At 51.9% G+C, this 24,711-nt stretch overlaps 1 protein-coding gene across 1 annotated transcript; it reads right to left on the bottom strand.

Annotated features, from left to right (window-relative positions):
- Positions 1 to 4,130: 4,130 nt before the first annotated feature.
- On the bottom strand, positions 4,131 to 23,458 carry LOC128903246 (olfactory receptor 14A16-like). Its single transcript, XM_054187258.1, has 2 exons — positions 22,568 to 23,458; positions 4,131 to 4,247 (listed from the first exon to the last, which is right to left on the bottom strand). Exons 1-2 carry the CDS (start codon positions 23,456 to 23,458, stop codon positions 4,131 to 4,133), a joined length of 1,008 nt encoding a protein of 335 aa, XP_054043233.1.
- Positions 23,459 to 24,711: the final 1,253 nt, after the last annotated feature.

The following is a 24,711-nucleotide window of genomic DNA, read 5'->3' as shown; positions in this document are numbered from 1 at the left end:
TGATGGGTGTCACCTTTACTAACCTCCACTTAACTGGCACCTCCCCGCTTTGCCAGGACTGCTGAAAAATGATGGAAAGCGGCTTGGTGAGCATCTCCGACAGCTCCCTCAGTACCTGTGGGTGGAACCCATCTGGCCCCATAGATTTGTGTATGTCTAAGTGCTGTAGCAGGTCCCTCACTATTCCCTTTGGATTATGGGGGCTTCATGCTGCTCCCCATCCCTGTCTTCCCGCTCAGGGGCTGAGTACCCAGAGAACTGCTGGTCTTACTACTAAAGACGGAGGCAAAGAAGGTATTAAGTACCTCAGCCTCTTCCTCATCCATTTTCACTATGTTTTCCGCCATATCCAATAAAGGATGGGGATTCTCCTTAGCTCTCTTTGTGTTTCTAATGTAATCATAGAAACATGTTTTAGTGTCTGTTATGACATTAGCCAGGTAAAGACCTAGCTGGGCATTGGCCTTTCTAATTTTTTCCCTGCATAACCTCACAACATCCTTGTACTCCTCCTGAGTTGCCTCCCCCTTCTTCAAAATGTCATAATCTCCTTTTTTCCCCTGAGTTTGAGACAAAGCTCTCTGTTTGACCAGGCCAGTCTTCTTCCCCAGCTTGGTTTTAGGCACATGGGGATGGCCTGATCCTGCGCCTTTTAAAATTCCTTCTTGAAAAACGTCCTGCCTTCCTGGACTTCTTTTGCCCTTCAGGACTGCCTCCCAGGGGACTCTGTCAACCAGGCCTCTCAAAAGGGCAAACTAAGATAACCAGGTCCGAAGCCCAGAGAGTTATTGCCATTAGGCACCTCCTGATGGTGGAGGGAGGGGAAGCCCAAAAGAAGGAACTCCGTGACACTGGTATGGTTCAATAGTTTGCATCCAAGCTGCAGTGTTCAAGGGCAGATGGTCAGTGGAGGAAACAATGCTTCAGGAGGTTAAAAGAAGATGAGACAGAGCGAAAGAACGTAGAAGGACGAGAAAAGAGGTTCATGGGGACATTCGGGCACAGGCTGGAAGGAAAACAGAATGGAGAGGAGAATCATCTGAGAGCAAGAAGACATCCTTTGATCTACAAAGAACAAAGTTATTAGGGGAGTGAGAGTAGGACTTCACTAGAAACAGTAGGTAAGTTATTGCACATGCGCTCTTTACCCAAGAGTCTCTTTACAGTAAATGGAGACCACAATTGGTGTTTCTCAAGCTAGTCTTTTTCCTCTAGTTCTTCCTCTAGTCTTATTTAAATACATCATTTAGGATACGCTAAAAGGAATTCTATTGGAAGAGAAAACACCTCAGAAAGTGGAGAAAGTGGCATGGAGAGAGTGACAAATGAGGAGATGTGGGAAGTAAAGGTAAGCAAGACAGGGAGGAGGGAAAGGTCCTCAGTCACTGACCACTTTCTCGCTGAAAACCAGTTTTGGTAAATCATTCTGGCTGTGAGGGGGAAAAACAAAAGAAGATTTAAAAAGCAACACAAAAGAGGGGAAGGACCAAAAGGGAAAAGCTATGGGCTTGCTTCTTTCAGGAGCGTCACCTTTACCTTCCCGTCCCTGACTGTTACAGCCCTGACCAGCTCTTCCCTGTTTGTAAGGAGGAAGTCCCACAGGGCACTTCACCTCATGGCATCACAGTCACCCTTGTAAGGAAGACATCCCCAATGAGCTCCAAACCCCTCCTGGGTGGTTTGCACCTCACTCTCTTGCCCCTTCAGCAAATGCTGGGATAGTTTAGGTCGGCCATGAGGACCAGGGCCTGCAAACATGAGGTTTCTTCCAGGTGTCTGAAGAAGGCCTCATCTGCTTCCTCTTCCTGGTCAGGGGATCCATAGCAGACATCCACCCACCACAGCGGTGCCCATGTCCTGCCCTCTCGTGCTGGCCCTTCAGCTCTCAGTTGACTCATCACCTCCCCCCAGGCAGAGCCCCACGTGTTCCTGCTGCTCTCTCCCAGAAAGGGCAACTTCCCCTCTGGGTCCAGACCTATGGCTTGACCAGTACCAGACCCACAGTTTCTCTAGGAAGGAGTATTTGTAGTGCCCTGCAACTCCTCATGCTGTTCTCTTGTGAGAGACACCCCAGTCAAGATGAGCCAGCTGCGTGCAAACATTAAAAGCTGAGTAAATGGTGCTTCAGTCCACCGGGACCTTGAGAAACTCTGGGATTCGGACAGTGGAAGTCACTTGAAGTTTTACAGGGAGAAGTGGTCAGTCCTGCCTTGGTGGGTGCTGGGGGGGAAGGGGGAGAATAAGCCCATACATCAGCACAGGCTGGGACCTGACGGGCTGAGCAGAGACTCTGAGGAGAAGGGCCTGGGCACTACGAGGGATGCCCTACGAGCCCGTAGAGTAGGGACACTATGAACAAGGCCAGCTGCATATGGGGCTGCATTAGGAGGAGCGTGGGCCACCCAGAGAACCTGAGTTCTCATCCCCCTCAACTCAGCACCGGTGTGGCCCCACACACATGGCTGTGTCCCAGTGTGTCGCTCCCCATTTCTGAGAAGTAGTGATGAACTAGAGAGTGCTGAGTGGAGGTCTGCCAAGGTGGGGTTCGGGACCTCGTGCACGTGACCTGTGTGGGGTGGCTGAGGGATGTGCAGTTCCTTGGCCCAGCACTGTGGGGGCTCCAGGCAGTATTGCAGTAACCTGAGAGCGCTTGAAGGCTGCTTTCAGAGATGATGGGCCTTTCCTTTCTCGTAAGGTACAGCATGAGAAAGAAATAACGATGCAACGTGCAGCTGGGGAGGTCCAGACTGCACATGAGGAAGAAGAAATGTCACTCCAAGGGCAGTGCTGTGGTGTAACAAGTCACCCAGAGGGAGACGGGATCAGCCCATGGCTTTGTGTTTCAAGGAACAGCCAGGGAGGACGGAGAGACATCAGTAAAGGAAGGAAGATGCTGAGGTGAGAGCAAGGTGTGGTGGCAGGGTGGAGGTCTACAGCCTGCAGAGAAAGAGGTGCAGGTGTGGGACACTGTAGGACAGCCTGTGGTGGAGCTGATAGAGGGATGAAGAAAGCCTGAAACGCACCAACAGGGATGAGCTCTTTCTGCCCTCGGCTATGGCTGTTGTCTCTGCCACCGATGCCTGTGAGGAAGCACTTTATCCTGACAGCATTAGTGTCTCATTGCCTCCCCTTCCCCACCCAAGAGCCTGGGAGCTGTTGTTGCATAGTCCTACCGTTGAGCATCCCCACATCTCACTGCCCCAGGAAGAGCCCTGAGTTACTTTTGAGGGACAGGATCTCCCTTTCCAAGGGCTGGGGGTCACGGCTTCACCCTTTGGCTGAATGGAACCCATCCAGGTTTACTCCGAATGTGTTCCACCTGGACATTCCCTTTGCCTATCTGTCATCTCTGCCTCCAGTTGACTGCTCTAACCAGCCACTGGGGAGGCTTTGTCAGTAATGGTCCTCAGTGGGACCCATTGACGCTCCAGGGAACTTTGGGTTTTGAATCTGACATTAAAAGGCCTTTGGCTGGTCCTCTGCGTCTGAGCTGGGCTGGGCTCCTGGCATGGAGGGAGCTGATGGCAAGCGGGCAGCGCTGCAGAGAGACAGCTCTGCCCAGGAGCAGCTCCTCTGCCAAGCGCAGCAGGGCTGAGGGCACTGCCTGCAGGCAGCGAGGGCAGAGGAGGGAGGCAGAAAAAGGTTTAAAGGCAGTCAGGAGTGGGAGGATGCTGAGTGCTCAAGAGAGGAGAAATCTTTGCGGTCCTTGACACAGTAAGTCTCTGGGTGCAGGGCAATGCAGCTGCAGTTCGTGAAGGGATCTCCTAAAGCTGGCATAACCCACAGCCTGTGGGCTCTCTCTCTTCTACAGAGGAGGAGGACGTGCTCCAGAGCAGGGCTTCCCTGCTGCACCATCAGAGGGACAGGGCAGGACAGGGACAGGGGCGGCTGCAGGGGTGTGAAGGTGGGTGTGCAGCCAGGGGTGGCCACGGTTGTCCCTCAGAGCAGGGTCCCTGTGCTGCAGGGATCTGTTTGCCGGGGCAGGGACTCTGCCGCCTGCCAGGGTCAGCTCTCAGCCTGCCTGGGGAGCTCCCCATGGCACTGCGGGGAGAAGCTGTGGGTAAGAGGAGTGACCTCTGCCAGGGCAGGGTCCTTCTTTTGTGAGAAGGTGCTGCATGGGCCAGGGCAGCTCACAGCTCCACATCACACCAGGACATTGGCAGAGGCAGCATTTCAAGAGCAATGGTCAAGGCAGTGCCTATCCTAGAGCTGAAGATCTTTCCAGGATTTGTGATCTCAGCTTGCTTCTAAGGGAAAGGAGAAAGGGGCTCTAAAGGTTAAGACTGAGCCTCCTGACCTGTTGCACTGAGGGATCAGCAGATCTGCCAAAAGCCTCGTAAGTGCCTTCCCCCACTCCTCTACCTACAGACAGCACCGGCATCACCTTTGCTTGCGGCATCAGTGCTTATCTGAACTACTCCTTAGGACCTGCTGACAGGGAGGTGCCTCTGAGCAGTGCCCTTCTGCCAGGAGGTGCCTGCAGGGCAGAGCTGAGCACAGAGCGGGTGGGATGGGGTCTGTGAGCACTGGCAGGGAGGAGACTTGGAGACAGAGAAACAGCTCCCAGCAGGGACAACTCCAGGCAGCAGAGAGCCAGGCCACCCCTCTGCATCACTCTCTGCTCAGCTGCACAGGGAGAGAGGGAAGAGTTTGGAGAAATGGACTTTGAAACTGGACTCTTCTGAGCTCAGGAAAATCCCGTTTCTTCTTCAAGAAGGTTTCTAGTGAGAACATCCTCTAACAGAGAGACGTGTAAGCAGAGGGCACCTGTGTGGTGACCAGCAGGTCACTCATGGGCAGACCGGCTCTCCTGACTCTGCATTAGGGCACAGGGAGCCCATTTGTCGCTCAGGGCTCACCAGTGGTCAGGCTGAGAGCAATGGGAAAGATGAGGATTTCTGTCCCTTCAGAGCAAGTGCCCTCACTCAGCAGCAAAAACCTGAGCTCACAAAAAAGATGAGTGGAGCTCCCTCAAAGAGAAGTAATTCTGAGGGGGTGTTGGGGGAACTAGCTTAGGATTGACTCAAGAAGTCAGCTGTAACTTGTCAATGTCTTCTCCTCTTTCAATGGTCAGCCATGCCCAGAGGCACCAAATGTCCAACAGCAGCTCCATCACCCAGTTCTTCCTCCTGGCATTTGCAGACACATGGGAGTTGCAGCTCTTGCACTTCAGGCTCTTCCTGGGCATCTACCTGGCTGCCCTCCTGGCCAACGGCCTCATCATCACCACCATCGCCTGTGACCACCGCCTCCACACCCCCATGTACTTCTTCCTCTTCAACCTCGCCCTCCTCGACCTGGGCTCCATCTCCACCACTGTACCCAAAGCCATGGCCAATTCTCTCTCGGACACCAGGGCCATCTCCTATGCTGGATGTGCTGCACAGGTTTTTCTCTTGCCTTTTCTGATGGTAGCAGAGTATTGTCTTCTCACCATTATGGCCTACGACCGCTACGTTGCCATCTGCAAACCCCTGCACTACGGGACCCTCCTGGGCAGCAGAGCTTGTGTCCACATGGCAGCAGCTGCCTGGGGCAGTGGGTTTCTCTATGCTCTCCTGCACACGGCCAATACATTTTCCCTGCCCCTCTGCCAGGGCAATGCCCTGGACCAGTTCTTCTGTGAAATCCCCCAGATCCTCAAGCTCTCCTGCTCACACTCCTACCTCAGGGAAGCTGGGCTTCTTGTGGTCAGTGCCTGTTTAGGCTTCGGGTGCTTTGTTTTCATCGTGCTGTCCTACGTGCAGATCTTCAGGGCCGTGCTGAGGATCCCCTCTGAGCAGGGACGGCACAAAGCCTTTTCCACGTGCCTCCCTCACCTGGCCGTCGTCTCCCTGCTTGTCAGCACTGCAGTGTTTGCCCACCTGAAGCCCCCCTCCATCTCCTCCCCAGTTCTCGACCTGGTGGTGGCTGAGCTGTACTCAGTGTTGCCTCCAGCACTGAACCCCCTCATCTACAGCATGAGGAACCAGGAGCTCAAGGAGGCCATTAGGTATCTGATTTCATGGATTTTTTTCAAGAGGGAGAAATGTTCCACCTCTCTCCACAAATGACTCCCGCACTATTTGATTCCATCTGCTTTTTTGTGTGTTTTGTTATTGGCTTTGTGTTTTTAATGATTACATTTCTCATCATTGCTGTTGATATTGTCATTTATGGTTTTTATGCTCCTACACAAAGGTTTCACTTGTGTCACTACACCTGAGACATTTACGTCTTAGTTTCACCTGGTTCCCTTCTAAAAATGTATTTCACAGTGGCTCAGAGCTGGCCTCTTTCACAGAGTCTCTGTTAACAAAGCAAGATCTCCCTGGTGCAGTGCTTTAATGCTGGGGTCTTTCTCCAAACATGCCTGAGGAAATTCACCCCTGAAGGTCTTCTTCCTCCTCCATGTGTCCAGGAATAAAAAGCTGACTGTCCGTTTGTAACATTTTAGAGATATTGGACTGGATTTAGGAGTCACCAGTCGGTGTCTGGTGAGAGGTAAGATCGTGGGTTTAACTGAGGGACGTACCCCAGCCCTTCACACAGATGACATAAAGGCCACCCATCCTGTGGGAGGGGAATCTGGAGCTGTCTGGAGAGGCTGGTGTTTCTCCAGGGACAGCATGTTCCTGGGGTTGTGCTGGGATGGCAGAGGTCAGAAGGATGGGGTCTGGGGCCTCAAGCAGAGGCCATGTGCAGACCTCCTCTGGGCACTCTCCCGTTCCTCCCCACCTGTCTACAGCAGGAATTCCCACAGAGGGACAGACACGTCCAGGTGTGGCCACACCACGGCTCACTGAAAGGGCATGAAAAGTCAAGCTGTCTGGGTAGCCCTCTCCTCCTAATCCATCCCTGTGTGCAGCTGGCCTCGTTCATGGTCAGCATGCGCCACTGCCTCATGTGGTGTCCCTCATAATGCGTGGGCCCTTCTCCTCAAGGTCACTGCTCATCCTGTCACGTCCCACCTGGCACTGTAATACGGTGTTTTTCTTCCCCCTGATGCAGGACTGGCCACTTCTCTTTGTAAAACTTCAGCAGTTTCTTCTGGCTGACTCCCAGAATTTCCCAAGGTCCCCCTGGACTGAAGATCCATTTTGTTCGTTCTTCATGTTTGCGTGCAGACAGCTCACCATGGTTGTGGTGATGCATCAGCACAAGATAACAGCACGAGGAGTTGCAGGGCACTACAGGGAATTAAAGACATTCCTAATTTTGTACTGTCCAGCAGAGGAATTGTCACAACAGCTATGTCAGAAACATCTTTGTGCCCCGTAGAGAGGGCACAAAGCAAGCAAATGTAGGGCCTGTGGGGAAAGAGAAGCTGGGCTGTTTGTAGAGGAATCTACGACAATGGTTAAAGAAAAGAACTTGGGAAGGGGAAAGAGGAAAAAGGAAAACCAAAAGTTCAACTCCAGCACAGAACCACGGAACCCTGGAGGCTGGAAGGCAGCCAGCTTCCACCTTCTCTGTGCTTCCTCTTCAGGCTTGATGTTACTCAGAGCTCTTTTCTCATGCATGCCAGCCTCCTGCCACCTTGGCATGACTTCCTGCATGTTGGCATGGACCATTCTGGATGACGAAGAGGTGATCCTTGACCACCAAAAAGCTCTCTGCAGGACCCACCTGGCCACAGACATCCTCTGATCCAAGGGTATCAAAATCTACCTCCCTAACTGTTATGCCCATCAGTCTTTATCGTATGAGAATGAATTAACTTTCTTAAGATATATAGCTAGCTAGCTCCCATTGTGTACTGATTTATCGTTCTTGGGTAAGTGAGTTAAAGGAGGTCAGCTCATCACAAGGAGCAGAAGAACAGCCCTGCCCTCAAAATAAGGACTTCTCAGAATCATTCAGCTGTCCATGAAGGATAAAAGATACCCCTGGAGAACCGAGATAATGCCAGTATCCTCGTCCCTCTTACACACCTTTGAAACTCTCCCAGTGTCCAGCATCACAGACAAGTAATTAGCAATAGACCAACTCCGGGGACGTCTGGATCAATAGACAAGCCGCGAGAAGGCTGATGGCTGATGGAGCTGCAGAGATATAGCTACTTTGTGCAGTTTTACTGTGATTAGGAATTGGTACTCCGTGTGTGTGTTAGTTAGCCATTAGTCAAATAATAAGGTACCTGAATGCTTGAATGGCATAAGAACCCTGTGTTTAACCACATTTGAGGTACCCCAATTGAGCTCGGACACCTCATGCGCATGACTAAATATTTACACTTGCACCTCTGTACTTTGTGTCCTAGCCTCTCTGCTCGGTCAGCACGGGCCACTTGCAAATTTTCATAACACAAGTGACTGATTGCCACTGCAGTGGGGCAAGGTCTCTCCCTTCTCCATGCAGTAGATGTGAGGCAGTTTAGAACACAAGACACGTCACACCAGGGTCTCCACTCATGTGTTGCACTCTCAAACTGCTGTTTTTTCTCTTGCCCAACATTTACTCGCCCTCTTCATAATACAGTCAAGGAACAGGCCAAAAAATCTCGTGGGAGACCTGTCAGCAGCACCTTGTCATTCATGGAGATCACCTTCACCTTTGTCAAAGGCCCTTGAGGGCTGCAGAGACACCACTGACAAAAACCCTCTTTCTTGCCAGGGCCACCCTTCCCAGCCCTGTTTCTCTCTGTTCTTGCAGACAGCAGGCTTTGCTCACCATCAACATCCAATTTCAGCTTTAAGCTTCCAGGTGCCGTCCACTTGACCGTGTCTCTGCCGTGAAGCAAAGCCTTTGCACACAGAAGGTCTTCAATGCTTGGTACCAGGTTTCCTTTAAGAGACGTCCGAGCTTGGCCTGGAGCTACACCTGAGGTGCCACAGCCCAGATGTGCACCAAAACTCTCAGCCAGGGGAAGAGACAAGTTGAGAGAGCCTGTGCTTTTTGACTTTGACAGAGGAACTGCCAAGGCGTGGTGGGACAAGTCACACAGCTTGGGGTGCTGCAATGGATGGCTACAGGCTTTTCAGGAGAGACAGGCTGGAAGGATCAGGAGTGGGGTTTCCTGAAAGTGAAGCCGTTAACTGGATGTATGGCACAACTCCTTGGGGCAGGTGAAGAGTTTGGTGAGCCTTTGTGGGGGACGGTGAGAGGAGAGGCCAGTAGAAGTGTCCTGTCATGGTGGGAGATAAGGAACCCACAGTCAGGATGAGGAAGAGGGTATAGTCTTTCTGAAGGATCCCAGGGAAGCGTCTGGCTGTACGAGCCTGGGTCTCGCTGGGGACTGCCATGATACTGGCAGCTTCTGAAAGAGGAGCACAGCAGCATGTACAGTCCAGGTGGTTTCTGGAGTGTCTTAGGACAACGTCTTAGCACAGCTGCCAGATGGGCCAACAAAAATAATGCCAACCTTGATGTGATACCTGCAATGCAGGAAGAGCTGGTCAGAGACGTGAAGACTGGCTGTCGTGACCCTGAAGTAGTGGGGTCCCAGCACTCCAGGGCAGTGAGGAAGCAGAACAGAAGACTGCAGACGCTGGACCTCAGAGGTCCTTTTGCCTTTGGCCTACGCTGAGGAGTTTTCGTGGGGATCCAATGGTCAGGAGCACTGAAGGTGGCGCAAAGCTCTGTACAGCTGGTTTTCAAGGACAGCATCCTCCAAGGAGAACATTGGCCTGTATCAAAACTCAGTTTGAAACCTGAAAGTAAATTCAGGGGAATCATAACGAGATTTCCGACTTCAGGAATTCTTACAGAAGAAAACAAAGATATTAGTTGGACACGGCTGTATTGAGTTAGAGTAGGGAGAGAGAGTTCCGAGATACTCTATGCCTTTTTTGCCTCAGACTTCCCCAGCAAGGTCTCTCAGGGCTTTGTGCCTCGAGGCAAGACTCTGGACAAGAACAGCCAATGGCGGATAGGAATGAAATCAGGATCTACTGGAGCAAACTCAACCACTACCAGTACATGGGAATGGACGGGGTACATCCAGAGGTGCTGGAAAGTAAGAGAATGTCACAGTGAGACCACTCTCCATCATCTTGGAAAGGTCCTGGAGGCTGGCGGGACTCCCTGACATCTGGCAAAAAGTAAATGCTGCATGCATCTTTCAAAAGGGGCCAGAGAAGGAGGTGGGGAGCTAAAGGCTGCTTAGCTTCCCTTTAGATGAGGAACATGTCCCAAAGCATGTTCTCTCGCACTGCATTTCTGGGTGCCTGAAGGAGACGGTGCCTGGATGAACTCAGGGAACATGTACACCGGTTACGGTTTGGCACTTGGAGGGCCATGGTGTTATGCCATTGTACGCCCCATAAAGATTTGGCCATCTCAAAAAAAGGGACGATAGGAGGGAAGTGCTAGCAGGTGGGACCATTGCTTGACTGCAAAGAGATAAAGGCAGGATCTATCCAACGTATCCAACCTTCATTGCGCCCAGCCTCTTTTAGATAGGAGATATAGATGTGAAATATATTAAAATAAACATGTCCTCGGAACACAGTCTGGGATCTGTGCTTGACAGGAAAATGTGTTTTCTATTGATCTACGGCCATCCAGAATGGAAAGTGAACTTCAGGGCAGGGAATGGGGACGTGACATACAGCTGAGGAATGTCTTCTCTGTATTGAACTCTGCCTGCCTTTGATTTCCTTTGTTGGCAATTAGGAAACACCATTCTGTGTCAGCTCGTTTTCAAGGTAAAGCAGGTGGGAACCGGTGCCAAGGAGTGGAAACACGCAGCTACGGACTGGAGTGGAGAAAGCTCAGGTTTGAACAGGCTGCTGTAAGTCCTGGTTGCCAGGTGAGAGACATGGTGAGATTGAGACAAAGCCTGTCCACAGAGTGTTTGCAATAAAGGGTCTTGCCTTAAAGGGTCTTGAGGCTCCATTAGCAGAAATTCAGGACCAATATGAACTGGAGACTGCTGGCATCATTTCATGTGTAAGAAGAAAAAATAAAGAAAAAAATAAGAAGGAAGCAATCCTTTCTTATGGTTGTTTAGTATTGAAATGTATTCATCTGAGAACTCTCTAATTAAGCACAGAAGAACTGAGGAATCCAGGAAGACTATGCACAGAGACTTGGCTGGTTATGGCATTTTGTATGGAAATGAGTCCTCTCTGGCCAAGATCCTGTAGACCCTCAAACACTGGGCAAGCCTCTAGAGAAGTAAAACTCAGCAGCAAACCCCAAGATGGTGAGGGTGTTACCAGGCCCCACTGATGCCCATCACTGGAGACACCATGGAGGGAACGACCGGACAAGATTCCTGTCCCTGGGGACCGGTGAAGCAGAAAGTCAGAAGCACTGGTTATAGGTGGAAAATCAAATGTGGAGGTAGCTCTGAAAACCTTTGATGCATTTCATCAATGGAGATAGCTACGCCCTGTCCCCTGTCCCTTGGGGATTTGCCAGAGCCTGTGAGATTCCAACAGTTCACCCACCTTCTTCCAAAGTCCTGATAATGTTCCCCTCGCACAGAAGATGCCTTAGCCCCCTGACTTGCTTGAACCTTCTGGTGGAAGTTCCAATATGAACTGGTGCCAAAGGCAGCCAAGTGGTGTGCTACATCTGACATTGCCAATGCATTCTTCTTTTTCAATCCCTTTGGCAGCAGGGTGCAGGCCACAGTTTGCTTTCACGTGGTGTCCAATGCACCTGGAATGCCCCCAGTGACAGGACAAGAGGTACTTGAACATAAGAAGTTCCATCCAAACATGAGGAGGAACTTCTTGACTTTGAGGGTGGCAGAGCACTGGAACAGGCTGCCCAGAGACGTGGTGGACTCTCCTTCTCTGGAGACTTTCAAAACCCGCCTGGACGCATTCCTGTGCAACGTGCTCTAGATGAACCTGCTCCGGCAGGGGGGTTGAACTACGTGATCTCCAGAGGTCCCTTCCAACCCCTACCATTCTGTGATTCTGTAATCGACTATCCTACAGTTTGCCATGGACTAATCCAAACTGCACTGGAACAGCGTGATAGCCCTGAACATGTACAATACATCCATGATCTCATCATGTGGGGCAACAAAGCAGAAGTGTTTGAAAAGGGGAAAAGAGCAATTGAGATTCTTCTGAAAGCTGGTTTTGCCATAAAAGAAGCAAGGTCAAGGGACTTGCAGAGAAGATTCAGTTCTTGGGAATAAAACGGCAGGATGGATGCCGTCATGTCCCTATGGATGCGGTCAACAAGATTGCAACTATGTCTCCACCAGCTAAGAAGAAGGAAGCACAAGCTTTCTTAGGCCTTGTGGGATGCTGGAGAATGCATATTCCAGGTTGTAATCAGCTTGTGAGCCCTCTCTATGGAGTAACCTGAAAGAAGATCTATTCTGAGTGCGGCCTTGAGCAACAGCAACCCTTTGAGCACATCAAACAGGAGATAGCTCGTGTGGTAGCTCTTGGGTCTGTCCAGACAGGACCAGCCGTGCGTAATGGTCTCTACAGTGCAGCTGGGGCACGTGGTCTCACCTGGAGCCTCTGGCAGAAATCATCGGGAGAAACCTGAGGTCAACCTCTAGGCTTTGGAGATGAGGGTATTGAGGATCGGAAGCCCTCAGCACCCCAACCGAAAAAGAGATCCTGACAGCGTATGAGGGGGTTTGAGCCACTTCAGAAGTTGTTGATGGGCAAGCACGGCTCCTCCTGGCACAGCAGTTGCCTGTGCTACACTGGATATCCCCTCCACACATCACGCGACTGACGCTACATGGACTAAGCGGGTAGTGCTGATCACACAGTGAGCTCGACCAGGGAAACCAAACCTCCAGGAACCCTTGAAGAGATTACGGACTTTCCAGAGGTCATAGATTTTGGAGCAACTCATGAGGAGGTGGCTCATGCCCCGGTGGCACCCTCATACAATGAGTTGTCATCTAGTGATGAAAGGTGTGAAAGGCAGGGCCAGAAGGCTGGATGCCTCTCCCAAAGCTGGTATCAGGAGCACACCCAAGGAACTGTTCCATGAAAAGTCCTCATGGTGTTCTGGGGTTCTCCACAGACTCAGGGGGACAGGGTCAGAGTTGCAGGGGGATCTGTTAGGGACCAAGGGCTGGACGAAGAGAGTTCCCTTCTTGGTGGCACATGTCCAAGCAGAGTGCACATGGTCTTCGATTATTCTTCCTGGTACTGTCCCGCTTGTGGTATGGGTGATGGCCACTGCTATCCTGGAGAGGAACTTGGAGTTGCCAGGAGAGCTCATGGGATCTCCCGGAAAAGTATGTGAGTCTGGGTGAGCAGTGAGTGGCACCTCATCAAATGAGTGACCATCCAAGGTGGAGTGTCCTTGAAGGAAAGGTGAACCTAAAGAGCCCATGGGCTAACAAGGCCCCTGCAATGCCAGGAGCCAGCAGGCCAAAGGGACAAAAGACTAGACAATGGTTCAGCCCACTGTCCTGGAGACCCTGTGGGACCGATCTAGGGCAGCCCTTCCCTGCCCTTTGTGACACTAAAGACACCCCATTGTCCTGCCAAGCCCTGTCCTTGTCTACTGAGCAATCAGGGAAGATGGAAGGGGACTCAGCAGCGGTGATCCCTTTCTGGCTGGGGCTGCTCCCCACCTTGACCAGCATGGCGAGTGCAGGGTCACCCCATGGCCCCAGGGCACCGCAGCCCCCTCCCTCTGCAGAGCAGCACCGCCAGCTCAGGTCCCTGCAGGAAGCATGGGGTGGGAACCAGGAATGTCCAGCCAGGCCAGCCTGGACACACTCACCTGGGGAAAGGCTTTCTGGGGAGAAAGGGTGACCAGGGAGAAGAGCAAGGGAGCATTTCTGTGCCTGCAGGGAGGAATCCATGAGAAGGAGAAACCTCTTCCTGCAGGCCCCCACTCTGGGCAGGCTGCTCTGTGCCTGGAGCAGGACTCTTGTGCTGGCCTGGGGAGAGGGGCTGGCACTGAGGGGACACAGACCATCTGTGGCCCAGGCACTGGGGGAGGCCACCAAAACAGGAGGGCTGAGGGGGACAGAGCCCTTAGGGCTGCTGGGGTACTTTGCCAGGGAGATGTCTCCCCACCCTTGAGCACACCTGTCCCATGCGGTTCCAGCACGGTGGGGCCATTGGACCGTTAATGGGGCAGCAGGGCCCGCCTTCCCATTGCTCTCCAGTTTCCCATCCCCTTACTCCTCGCTCAGTCACATCCCTCTAAACTCCCCAGGTGCTGCTTTGAGCTTCAGGCAGTTGGAAGAATGCCCTGGTCTTTCAGCAGGCTGATAATCTCTTCAGCCAAATCCTTCCATGTGTTTATATCTGTCATATCCCATCCATCTCTCTCCCATACTTGGAGTGAGGTTATTCCTTTTGGTTGGTGACCCTCGCTGGAGGAGGTTCACCAGGTTGAAGAAGCCCATGTCCCTCATCGTCCCCACACAGGGCTTATGCGCTAAGCCCCAATCCTCAAAACTAAGAAATTCCAACTGAACTCAAGAAAACAGGTTTTGGCATCAAGAACACACAACCCTGGCCCAGGCTGCCCTGAGAGGCTGTGGAGTGTCCTGTCGTGGAGATACTAAAACCCAGCCTGGACATCTTCTTAAGTGACCTGCTCTGGCTGACTCCCTCTAGGGCAGCAGGAATGAACTAGACGATCTCCAAAGATCCCTTTCAATCTACATGATTCTGTGAGGACATGGCAGTCCAGCAACATCTAGGGTAGATGCTTGTGAGGTCCCTTCTGCCTGAGAACCCAACAGGCCAGCAGCAGGCCAAGGCCTGGCGTGTTGATTGTGAGGTCACCGCTGCTATAACGGCAGGAACCTGGTGGCAGGCCAACCCCCGGCTCAAGGCTGGGTTCGGTGCCTACGAGGTCATTTCTCCATGAGTACCTCACAGGCCAGCAGCAGGCACGTGGTGTGGATGTTGGTTATGAGGTCAGTGCTGCCACAATCTCTGATAGGCCAGAAGCAGGCAGATATTGATTTGGAGGTCACTTCTGCCTGAGTCCTTGATAGCCCCGCAGCAGGCAAATGGCCTGAATGCCAGTTGTGAGGCTGCTGCTGCCTGAGGACCTGAGAGACCATGAGCAAGCTCATGGGTGTTTGAAGCCCTGTGTTCCAGAGCACCCCTTAGGCCAGCAGGTTGAAGACCAGGCTTGGTTCTTGTGAGGCCCCAAGTATGGGACATGCCAGCAGCATGCGTATGAATGCAACACACAGTATGGGACACGCCAGCATGTATGGAACACACCAGCAGCTAGAGGTCGCTTGTGGGATCACTGCTGCTTGGGCACATGATTATCCAGCAGCAGGCTCATGACTGGGGTCTGTGTTTGTGAAGTCATTTCCTTCTGAATACCTTTGTAGGCCAAAATGAGGCTTGTGGCTGTGTTTGGAGCCTGTGTGGTCTCTTCATCTTGGAAACTTTCTGGACTCTAACATAGGTGGTGGGACATCCACACTAATGGTCCCAAGGCTTCTTCCAGCTTTTACTTTCTGAGCAGTGAAATGTCTTGGGATTTCTCTTCCATGGGTTGAGGTTTCTGGGCTCACTGGTAGGGCGTCCAACAAAGCTAAGATGCCTGGGCATGAAGAGTGAAATATTTATTAATATACAAACAGTGATTTAACAAAATTAGTAGTGAACGCGACAGTGTTTTATGGGATGTGATGACAAGGTACACTTGATTCTTTATTGCATAGAGGACAGGGTCGGACAAGCTGTCAGGGAGACCCTCCCGTTGAGTCATGAGGCTCAACTGGCTTTCTAAACTCCTTCTCGGAGAGGAGTCTGCCTGAGGCTGGATCCAATGCTAGTCCCAGCCTTGGTTAACGGTTTATGTCTAAAGGATTATATATGCGCAATCAATCCTTTCTATCACTTAGCTAAGATTTCACAGTTTAACGTTCTATTAATCACCTACCGAGAATCTGTTGTGGCAAGGAATCTCTCGACGTCTAGGAGGAGAACCTTAAGCGAGCATCCCTGCTCAAGGGGAGATCCTGGCGTGCAGCCCACCGCCGTGCAGGAGAGCTCCAAGCACTCTTGGGCTGTCCACTATTTATAGAGTAAGAGAATTGACCTACAGTCATATTCGCATGGGAACAAAATATCTAGGCCCCCACTCCAGACAGTGTGTTGGCTGTGTTGCCAGCCATCCCCCAAAGTCCAGGTGACACTCATCACACCTCCCACTGATGGTTATGGCTTGAGCAGGAGCTGGGGAGGGGCAGAAGCGGGAGAGCGCAGCGCCACAAGATGCGGCACACAGGGACGTGGTTTAGTGGTGGACCTGGCAGGGTTGGGTTTACAGTTGGACACAATGATGTTAAAGATCCTTTCCAACATAGATGATTCCATGAGTCTGTGATTGTTTTGAGCCTCAGGACTCTGTTTCCTCCTCGCCCCTTCTCTGGGAGGCCAGGAGGTGTCACAGAATTTTCCTGCACTTGGCATTGCTCCCCCTCACATCCCTCTGCCCCAGGAAGAGCCCTGGGCCACAAGTGAGGGACAGGATCTGCCTTGCCAGGGCCTGGGGCTGAGGGCTTGGCCTTTCTGCTGCATCAAACCAACCAAGGGTTTCTTCAGCATTACAGCCACCTGCACTCTGCCTTTGCCCACCTGCAATCACAGCCTCCAATTATCTGCTCTAACGAGTCCCTGGGGAGGCTTTGTCAGGAATGGCCCTCAGTGGGGCTCATTAATGCTTCCAGGTACTTGGAGTTTGACTTCTGATTTCTTGAGCACTCTGTTCAACCTTCTCTCAGTATCTGAGGTCTGTGGACTCAGCAGCAAATACCCCATGGGGCTCATTAAAAGACAGAAAGCCTTAACAAGCTTCTCTTTTTGTAATTTTCTTCAAGACTTGTACAGCTAATTGGAGAGGTTTCATAGTGTAATGAAGTAGGAAGATTTCAAAATGCATCTGATAAAAATGATCTTTTCTGTTAAAGGATATATTTTATTACTTTTCACTTTGCAGAAGAGGTGATAGAAGCATTCTCTGATTGATATTGGTGCAGAGTGTTTCCTCAGGAAGTCTGGACACCTAGGTAAAGCAGTCCCTTGATGTCCATCGCTGGATGGACAGCCTTGCTCCTCACCTCCCCAACCTCACCATTTCTGACATTGCCCACCTGGGACTTGCATCACTGCTCCTTGCATCAGACTTCTCCACTGGTCTCTGCAGCTGCAGGTTACAGCTCCATTGCTCCATCTCCCACCTGAGCCCCTTAGAGACCTGGCTGCACCCAGGCACAGGAGAATTTTCCCCATTCTTCAGAAAAGAAAAGTAAAGCACAATCAGTTTTCATAAACAATAAATGATATTCTGTAATCATATGCTAAGTACAAGCTACCACTAATGAGGTTGATTTCTACAAGGGATAAACTTAGGTAGTTAGATAAAAAACGATAGATATAAACATAATTAAAGAGCTGGCTAAGGAGGCAATTAGACTGTTGAGAGGCAGTCAGGCTGTTCAGTCCCTGAAGGTGAAAACAGCAGCGTGGGCGAGAGGTACCTGGATGAACAAAGAGTAAATGGAGAAGAAAAATGAAGAATTACGGAAAGGGCCTTTGCCTAGACAGTCTGGATCTGAAAAGGTGACTTTAGAAATGGTCACTGTATCAGGACAAGTAGACAAAAAATTAGAGAAGCTAACTGCACTGTGTAACAGGGAGAATAGTTGTAATGGCGTCACAGGGAAGATCAATATTTCTTTGGAATATCCTTTCTGAGAGGTTATGGGATTGGCAGAGGTCTCTTGTGAGAGAGGACAAGCAAGTGGTGCACCCATCTTTGGAAGAATCCAACACTGCACCCCAGGGAACCAGAGGCTGCACAGGCTCACATCGGTGAGGAGCGGGCCATCAGCTGGAGTCCTCTTGGGTGACATTTGTGGGCACCAACAGCAGAACGTGTCCAAAACCCATCAGCATGGACTTACCAAGGGTCAATCATGCCTCGCCAACCTGACTGCCTTCACGATGTAGTAACTGCATTTGTGCATGAGGGCACTCTTGCCACGTTTGTCAATAGCAATAAACTCGGAGGATCATTTGTTTACCAATTAATTTACCAATTACTGCCATGGGCAAAACAGACCCAACTTGGGAAAATTCATTAAATGTATTTCCAATTGATTGTAACAGAATAGGACAGTGAGAAATAAAACACAATTCAAAACACCTTCCCCCCTCCCTCCCTCCCTTCTTCCCAGGCTCAACTTCATTCCTAACTCTTCTACCTTTGCCCCGAGTGGCACAGGGGGCTTGTGGAATGGGAGTTGCCGTCAGTTCATAACACTTCGTTTCTGACCTTGCCCAAATGTGGGTCCTTCCCACTGACTGCAGTTCTCCACAAACTGCTCCAGCGTGGATCCTTTCCACAGGGTAGAGTCCTTCAGGCGTGGACTGCTGCAGTGTGGGTCCCCCACAGGCCACAGGTCCTGCTGCAAAACCTGCTCCAGCATGGGCTCCTCTCCTTGGGCAGCAGGTCCTGCCAGGAGCCTGCTCCACTGGGGTCCTCCATGGGCTGCTGGTCTAACTCTCCTAAAGGAAAAAGGCCAGCCCAGCACGGCTTCTCTTCTGGACCAGACCACAAGAAGTCCCGGAGGATGGTTGTTTCCTATGCCCGTGGGACTTGAGAAAACTCAGAAGACTCCAGTGTTTTGGGTATTGCTGAACAGAGTTTGCATGGTGTCAAGGTCTTCTCTGTTTCTTTGTTCTGCTCCCTCCAGTGAGTAGGTGGGAGGTGAGAAAGAAGTTGAGAGGGGACCCAGCCAGGACCGCTGATCCAAACTGACCAGAGGCATATTCCACACCATATGACTTCATGCTCAGGAATAAAAGCTTGAGGCACAGGAGGAAGATGGTGGGGTTTTTTATTGTTTAAGGAGTCTGCTGCTTGGAGACTGGCTGGGCATTAGTCTGCTTGTGGGAGGTGTTGAGTGATGGTCTCCGTTTCACTTGTTGAGGTTTTTTTAATCTCTTCTCTTCACCAGTTAAATTGTTATGTTGACCCCAAACTTTTCACACTTTATTTCTTCCTTGTCCCACTTGTGAAGGGGGAAGAAAGTGTGAGCGACTGTGTGGCTGCTGGGCTATTGGCTATTGGCCATGGTCAACACATCACAGCAAGGAAGATTGTGATAGCTGGGAGCGAGTTCAGCGGTTGGCCACCAAGATGCTTAGGGGCTGAAGGGGAAGGGCCTTCTTTAGCCTGGAGAAGGGAAGGTCTTGGGAAGCTCATAGCAGCCTGTGTGTCCCTATGGGGACATTTTCAGGGCCATGGAGCCAGGCTTGTGACAGTGGTGCTTGGCAGGAGGTTAATAGACAATGGTCAGATGTTGAAATAAGGAAGGTTCAGGACAAAGAAAATGAAAATCTTTTTCTCTGTGGGGGCATCCAAGCATTGCAGGAGGTTTCCCAGTGACATTGTGCCATCTCTGTCCTTGGATGTTTTCCATCTCCTACGGGATAAAGCCTTGAGCAACATTTGACCAGCATTGGTCATGCCTTGAGGCATTTGACCAGCTTCCTGAACAAAGCTATCAGTATGCCATGCCTCCTGAGATTCCTGGGAGCAGCCACTTTCTTGTCTTTCTTGTTCTTCTACAAACTTCTCCACATCTCCAGACCAAGTGGTGATTTAGGCTGTAAAGAGAATGGAAACAAAGCCTCTGGCTTGGTTACTATCAACTTAATTGCTAAAAGAGAGTGAGATGGAGGGATCTCAGAGCTTCCAGATTCCTGTGGAAGGTTGAAGGAATCCAAAAAAGGAGTTGAAAATAAGAGTGTTGAACTAGCCTAGCCTTTACATCACTTCACATGGGATGCTTCTGCTTCCCACTTTCAGTCATTGGCACCCAGAAACCTCACATGCTTTTCTTCCTCTCCTCCCCAAACCTGACCAAGTGACATGAAGAAAGAAAGCAGAAGGGCCCTAGGCCCCTGTGAATCAGCTGGGGTCTGGCACTTGGAGGGCCGCTCAGTGAATGGCAGTTCTTTCGTGGTCCACCCGATAAAGAATCAAGCTGGGAAGTCAGCCTGCAAGAGCAAACCAACAAGGTCCATGGACAGGCAAGGCTGCGTCTGGAGAACCTTTACACCTACAGCGTAGATCAAGCTGGGGCTGAACCTCAGGCCTGGGCTTAAAGGGGATCCTGAGCTGAGGGACAGAGGGGTGGGAGGAGGCCCCAGGTGAAGCTGCTCAGGGCCATGAAGGCCTGTGGATGTTTTCAGGGCCCTGACATGGTTTCCATGGGAGCCCACCTGCCAGTGCCCTCAGTAGGCCTCCTTCCCTACTGTCCAGGGTCTGTGCTCTGCTCCTCTCCTTCCCTGTTCCCCTGGAGATCTGGGAGACCACCATTTGATGGTCACTACAGCCAAGGCTGAGACTGGTCTTCACATCTCTGACCAGCTCTGCCTCTTGGCAGTACCAGCTCCACTTGTGCATCAGTGTGGCCCATTTGGCAGCTGTGCTAAGAACCATCAGCATGGACTTACCATGGGTAAATCAAAGAAAAAGGAAGCCTACAGAAGGTGGAAGCAAGGACAGGTAGCCTGGGAGGAATACAGAGAAATTGTCCAAGCAGCCATGGATCATGTTAGGAGAGCTAAAGCCCAGAGAGAGTCAAATCTGGCCAGAGGCATCAAGGGCAACAAGAAAGCCGAATAAAGAACACGGACTTCACAGTATCCAAGTGCTGTTGTGTAGAGTTCTTTGTTTCAACACTAAGCTGTGTGAAGCAGTTGACAAGCTGGAGGGATGGGATGCGATCCAGAAGGACCTGGACAGGCTTGAGAGATGGGCCTGTGTGGACCTCATGAAGTTCAACCAGGCCAGGTGCAAGGTCCTGCACGTGGGTCGGGGCAATCCCAGGCACAAATACAGGCTGGGTGGAGAATGGCTTGAGAGCAGCCCTGAGGAGAGGGACTTGGGTGTGCTGGTGGATGAGAAGCTCAACGTGAGCCAGCAATGTGCACTCGCAGCCTGCTCCGGTGTGGGTCCCCCACAGGCCACACTTCCTGCCAGAAACCCTGCAGAGGCATGCTGGAGTGGATGGCAGGTGGACACAAAACGATGGATGAGATTCCCACAACGAGAGTAAAAGCTGCAGTCCCCAAGGCCAGAGAGAAACAGGCCTTGGCTGCGCAGCCCTGGCAGGAGAGGGGTTTGCTGTCCCAGGTTACTCTGAAGCACTGTGGGACCTATGGCAGAGGTGGAGCTGATCTGCAGGAAGGACAAGCTGCTGCTGAGAAAGTCCCTGGGGGAGGACACCTTGTGATCTAGGCACACTGTGGGCATCATGCTGGGGGCTGACTGGCTAGATAGTGGCTCTGCAGAGAAGGACCTTGGGGTCCTGGAGGACAAACAGCTGAGCATGAGCCAGCAATGCACCACCATGACAAAGGCCAACAGCCTCCTGGGCTGCATCAGGAAAAGCATTGCTGGCAGATGGAGGGAGGTGACCTTCCCCTCTCCTTGGCACTGGTGAGGCCACACCTGGAGTGCCCACACCCTGCACACTCACACAACTTAGCTCTACACTGACATTTTCCTCTCCCAGGCTTTTACCAGCCCATCCCAGCTGTTCCTCATCTCTCTCCAGAGCCCTTGCCCTCTCCTCTGCCCAGCCAAGCACAGCTGCCCAGTCTGGGCTGGTCCCACAGCAGTGCCCACCACAGTTGCTGCAGAGCTCTCGGCACTCACTCCACAGCCCCAGCTCCTCTGAAGGGCACACAGCCCCTGGGGGGCAGACAAGGAGCTCAGCCTCCCCATCAGCCCCAGGCTAGTGCTGGCCTCAAGGCAATGAGGAAAACAGGCTAGTCACTCTCTGCCTCTCCTGATAGCCTTTTGAGGTGACCCCCAACCCTGAGTGAATTTGCCCCCTCCTCTGCTCACATCAGCCCCGCTCCCCAGGACAGCACGACATTCCTTGGCCCTGAGGGTCCTCTGGCAGCTCCCACACCTCTCCAGCCTCCCTTTCCCACGCCTACCGGATCCACACTGACTTTCTGGGCATTGCAGAGGCCTTGTTTGTTCATACCTCAGTTTAGTGTTTTGCTTGTGGGGGACTTCACCTCTGTGGATGTTTCATCTCCTGTGTCTTCATTCACTCCCAGCTCAGGGCACGTGGTGAGTCCCCATCCTCTCCTCACACGTCCAAATTCATTTCCATAGAGCCTGCTGTATGCCATAAGTCCTGACACATGTGAAGCAGCCTGAGGAGGAAATCGGGAGCTCATGCACCATCTCCACTACCACTGGAGACAAGAAGAGAGCCTTTCAAACCAGAACATTTGGTCCACGGAACCCAATAGTACAGTGAGCTTAACCCCAAACACAGGGAGAACACAGGGAGAACAGACTCTTTGAAAGACCAGTTCGTTGGACGTTTTATTGGCAGCACCTTTGGAGGAAGCACCTAGCATCCAGGCACTGCACCTGGGAGATGCCTTTTTCTTGAAGAGCTGCTATTAGGCAGGTCACCTTTGACACAGTGTTGTGCAAGGCTCAGACACAACTGGAACAAACCTCAAGACAAGCGGTACAAACCCAGAAAATTATACAGAAGCAGGATGACTGCAAGAGAAAAAAGCAGGCTTATTGCCTAACAGAAAGTCTAGAAAACATGCGGAGAAGGGGAGACAATTTATTAATGGTGAAACAACGTCCATTGAGCCAGTTTCCATAGGGCATCCTTGAGCTCCTGGTTCCTCATGCTGTAGATGAGGGGGTTCAGTACTGGAGGCACCAATGAGTACAGGACTGCCACCACCAGGTCGAGAACTGCAGAGGAGATGGAGGGGGGCTTGAGGTGGGCAAACACGGCAGTGCTGAGAAACAGGGAGACCACGGCCAGGTGAGGGAGGCAGGTGGAAAAGGCTTTGTGCCGTCCCTGCTCAGAGGGGATCCTCAGCACGGCCCTGAAGATCTGCACATAGGACAGCACGATGAAAACAAAACAACCAAAGCCTAAACAGACACTAACCACAAGAAGCCCAACTTCCCTGAGGTAGGAGTGTGAGCAGGAGAGCTTGAGGATCTGGGGGATTTCACAGAAGAACTGGTCCAGGGCATTGCCCTGGCAGAGGGGCAGGGAAAATGTATTGGCCGTGTGCAGGAGAGCATGGAGAAACCCACTGCCCCAGGCAGCTGCTGCCATGTGGACACAAGCTCTGCTGCCCAGGAGGGTCCCGTAGTGCAGGGGTTTGCAGATGGCAACGTAGCGGTCATAGGACATGACGGTGAGAAGAAAATACTCAGCTGACATGAAAAAGAAAAAGAATAAGAGCTGGGCCACACATCCTGTGTAGGAGATGTCCCTGGTGCCCCACAGGGAATTGGCCATGGATTTGGGGACAGTGGTGGAGATGGAGCCCAGGTCAAGAACAGAGAGGTTGAGGAGGAAGAAGTACATGGGGGTGTGGAGGCGGTGGTCACAGGCGATGGTGGTGATGATGAGGCCGTTACCCAGGAGGGCAGCCAGGTAGATGCCCAGGAAGAGCCCGAAGTGCAAGAGCTGCAGCTCCTGTGTGTCTGCGAATGCCAGGAGGAGGAACTGGGTGATGGAGCTGTTGTTGGACATTTTTGTCCTCTGCACATGGGGACCTGTTCAAAGAAGAGACCAAAGTCTATTCAGTTTCTCAGAAAAACTTCTGAAAGTTCCTCTCCCCTTTCAAGCAGACCTTTGGCAGGTCCCTTTCATGAGCTGTGGTTGGTGCTGGCTGAGGGTGCCGCTGGGAGCAGGGGGCTCTGCAGGATTCAGTCCTGCCTACAGCAACTGGTCGATAGGAAGACGGGGTGATCTTAGCCTACATCCACTTTTGATATCGAAGAGCTTTTCAGCATTGTCACTCCTAATTCACCCGACGGCAGAGGAAAGTTGAGGGGAATTTGTTACGTGGATTTTGTTCCAGTTGTCACACAAGAGCTGAGGAGTTTTGGAGCATTCCTGCTGCACTCCAAGTGAAATCCTGTGGGTGCTGGCAGGCAAAGGGACTGTCCCTCAGTGAAGAGTGTGGAGAGCTGACCTGTCCCTCAGCCCTGCTCCCAGCTGCCCTGGGCAGGCACCTTTTTGAGCTTGAGGACAGTAACACCCAGGTGTTCCCCCCAGAAGACCAGGACACTGCTGAGAGCAGAGGAATCTCATCTCTCCCCTCCCAGCCAGGGACACAGAGGCCTCATTGCAGCTGCCGACCTACAGCCGTCCCGTGGCATCTCCTTGGCCTTAGCGCTGTGGTGTCTTCTCTGTCGGGTACTTAGAAAACACAGAGATGCCATGGGAGAGTTGTGACCTTCTGGAGGGCAGCCTGCAGCTCAGCAGGGCCCCCTCAGGGAAAGAGCCAAATGTCTTTAAGATGGGGTGTCCTAAAAGGTCTTTTCCAGTCAGGCACACTCTGGTGCCTGGCTCCAAAGTCCGCGAGGGGATTTGGCTGCTTTTCCTCCATGGAAACATCTGCATGGCAGGACCCAAGTGCTTGTGTCTCAGCTGAAGCTGAATCCCCATCTCCCTCTTTGTTGGTTGAGCTGTTGGGAAAGAAAGTGATGGCCGAGTGTTTGTGACGCTGAGAGTGGGGGGCTGCACTGTGTGGGAGAGGAGACCTGGGAGCTGCTGCAGGAAAGGTGCTTGCACTGCAGCGGATGGCAGGGGGGTGCCCGAATCCCCCCTCCCCTCACGTTTCTGGGATCTCCTCCCTCTCCCTCTCTGACAATGTTTCTGCTGCCTGGAGCTGTCTCTGCTGGGAACCGCTTCTCTGTGCCCAGGTCTCCTCCTTTGCAGTGCTCACACAAAGAGAACTCCATCCCACCTGCGATGTGCTCAGCTCTGCCCTGCAAACA

The sequence above is a fragment of the Rissa tridactyla genome, unplaced genomic scaffold (assembly GCF_028500815.1).
Source record: "Rissa tridactyla isolate bRisTri1 unplaced genomic scaffold, bRisTri1.patW.cur.20221130 scaffold_29, whole genome shotgun sequence".
Lineage (NCBI taxonomy): Eukaryota > Metazoa > Chordata > Aves > Charadriiformes > Laridae > Rissa > Rissa tridactyla.
Note: the sequence above shows the minus strand (reverse complement) of the source record. Positions and strands in the feature narration are given on the sequence as shown.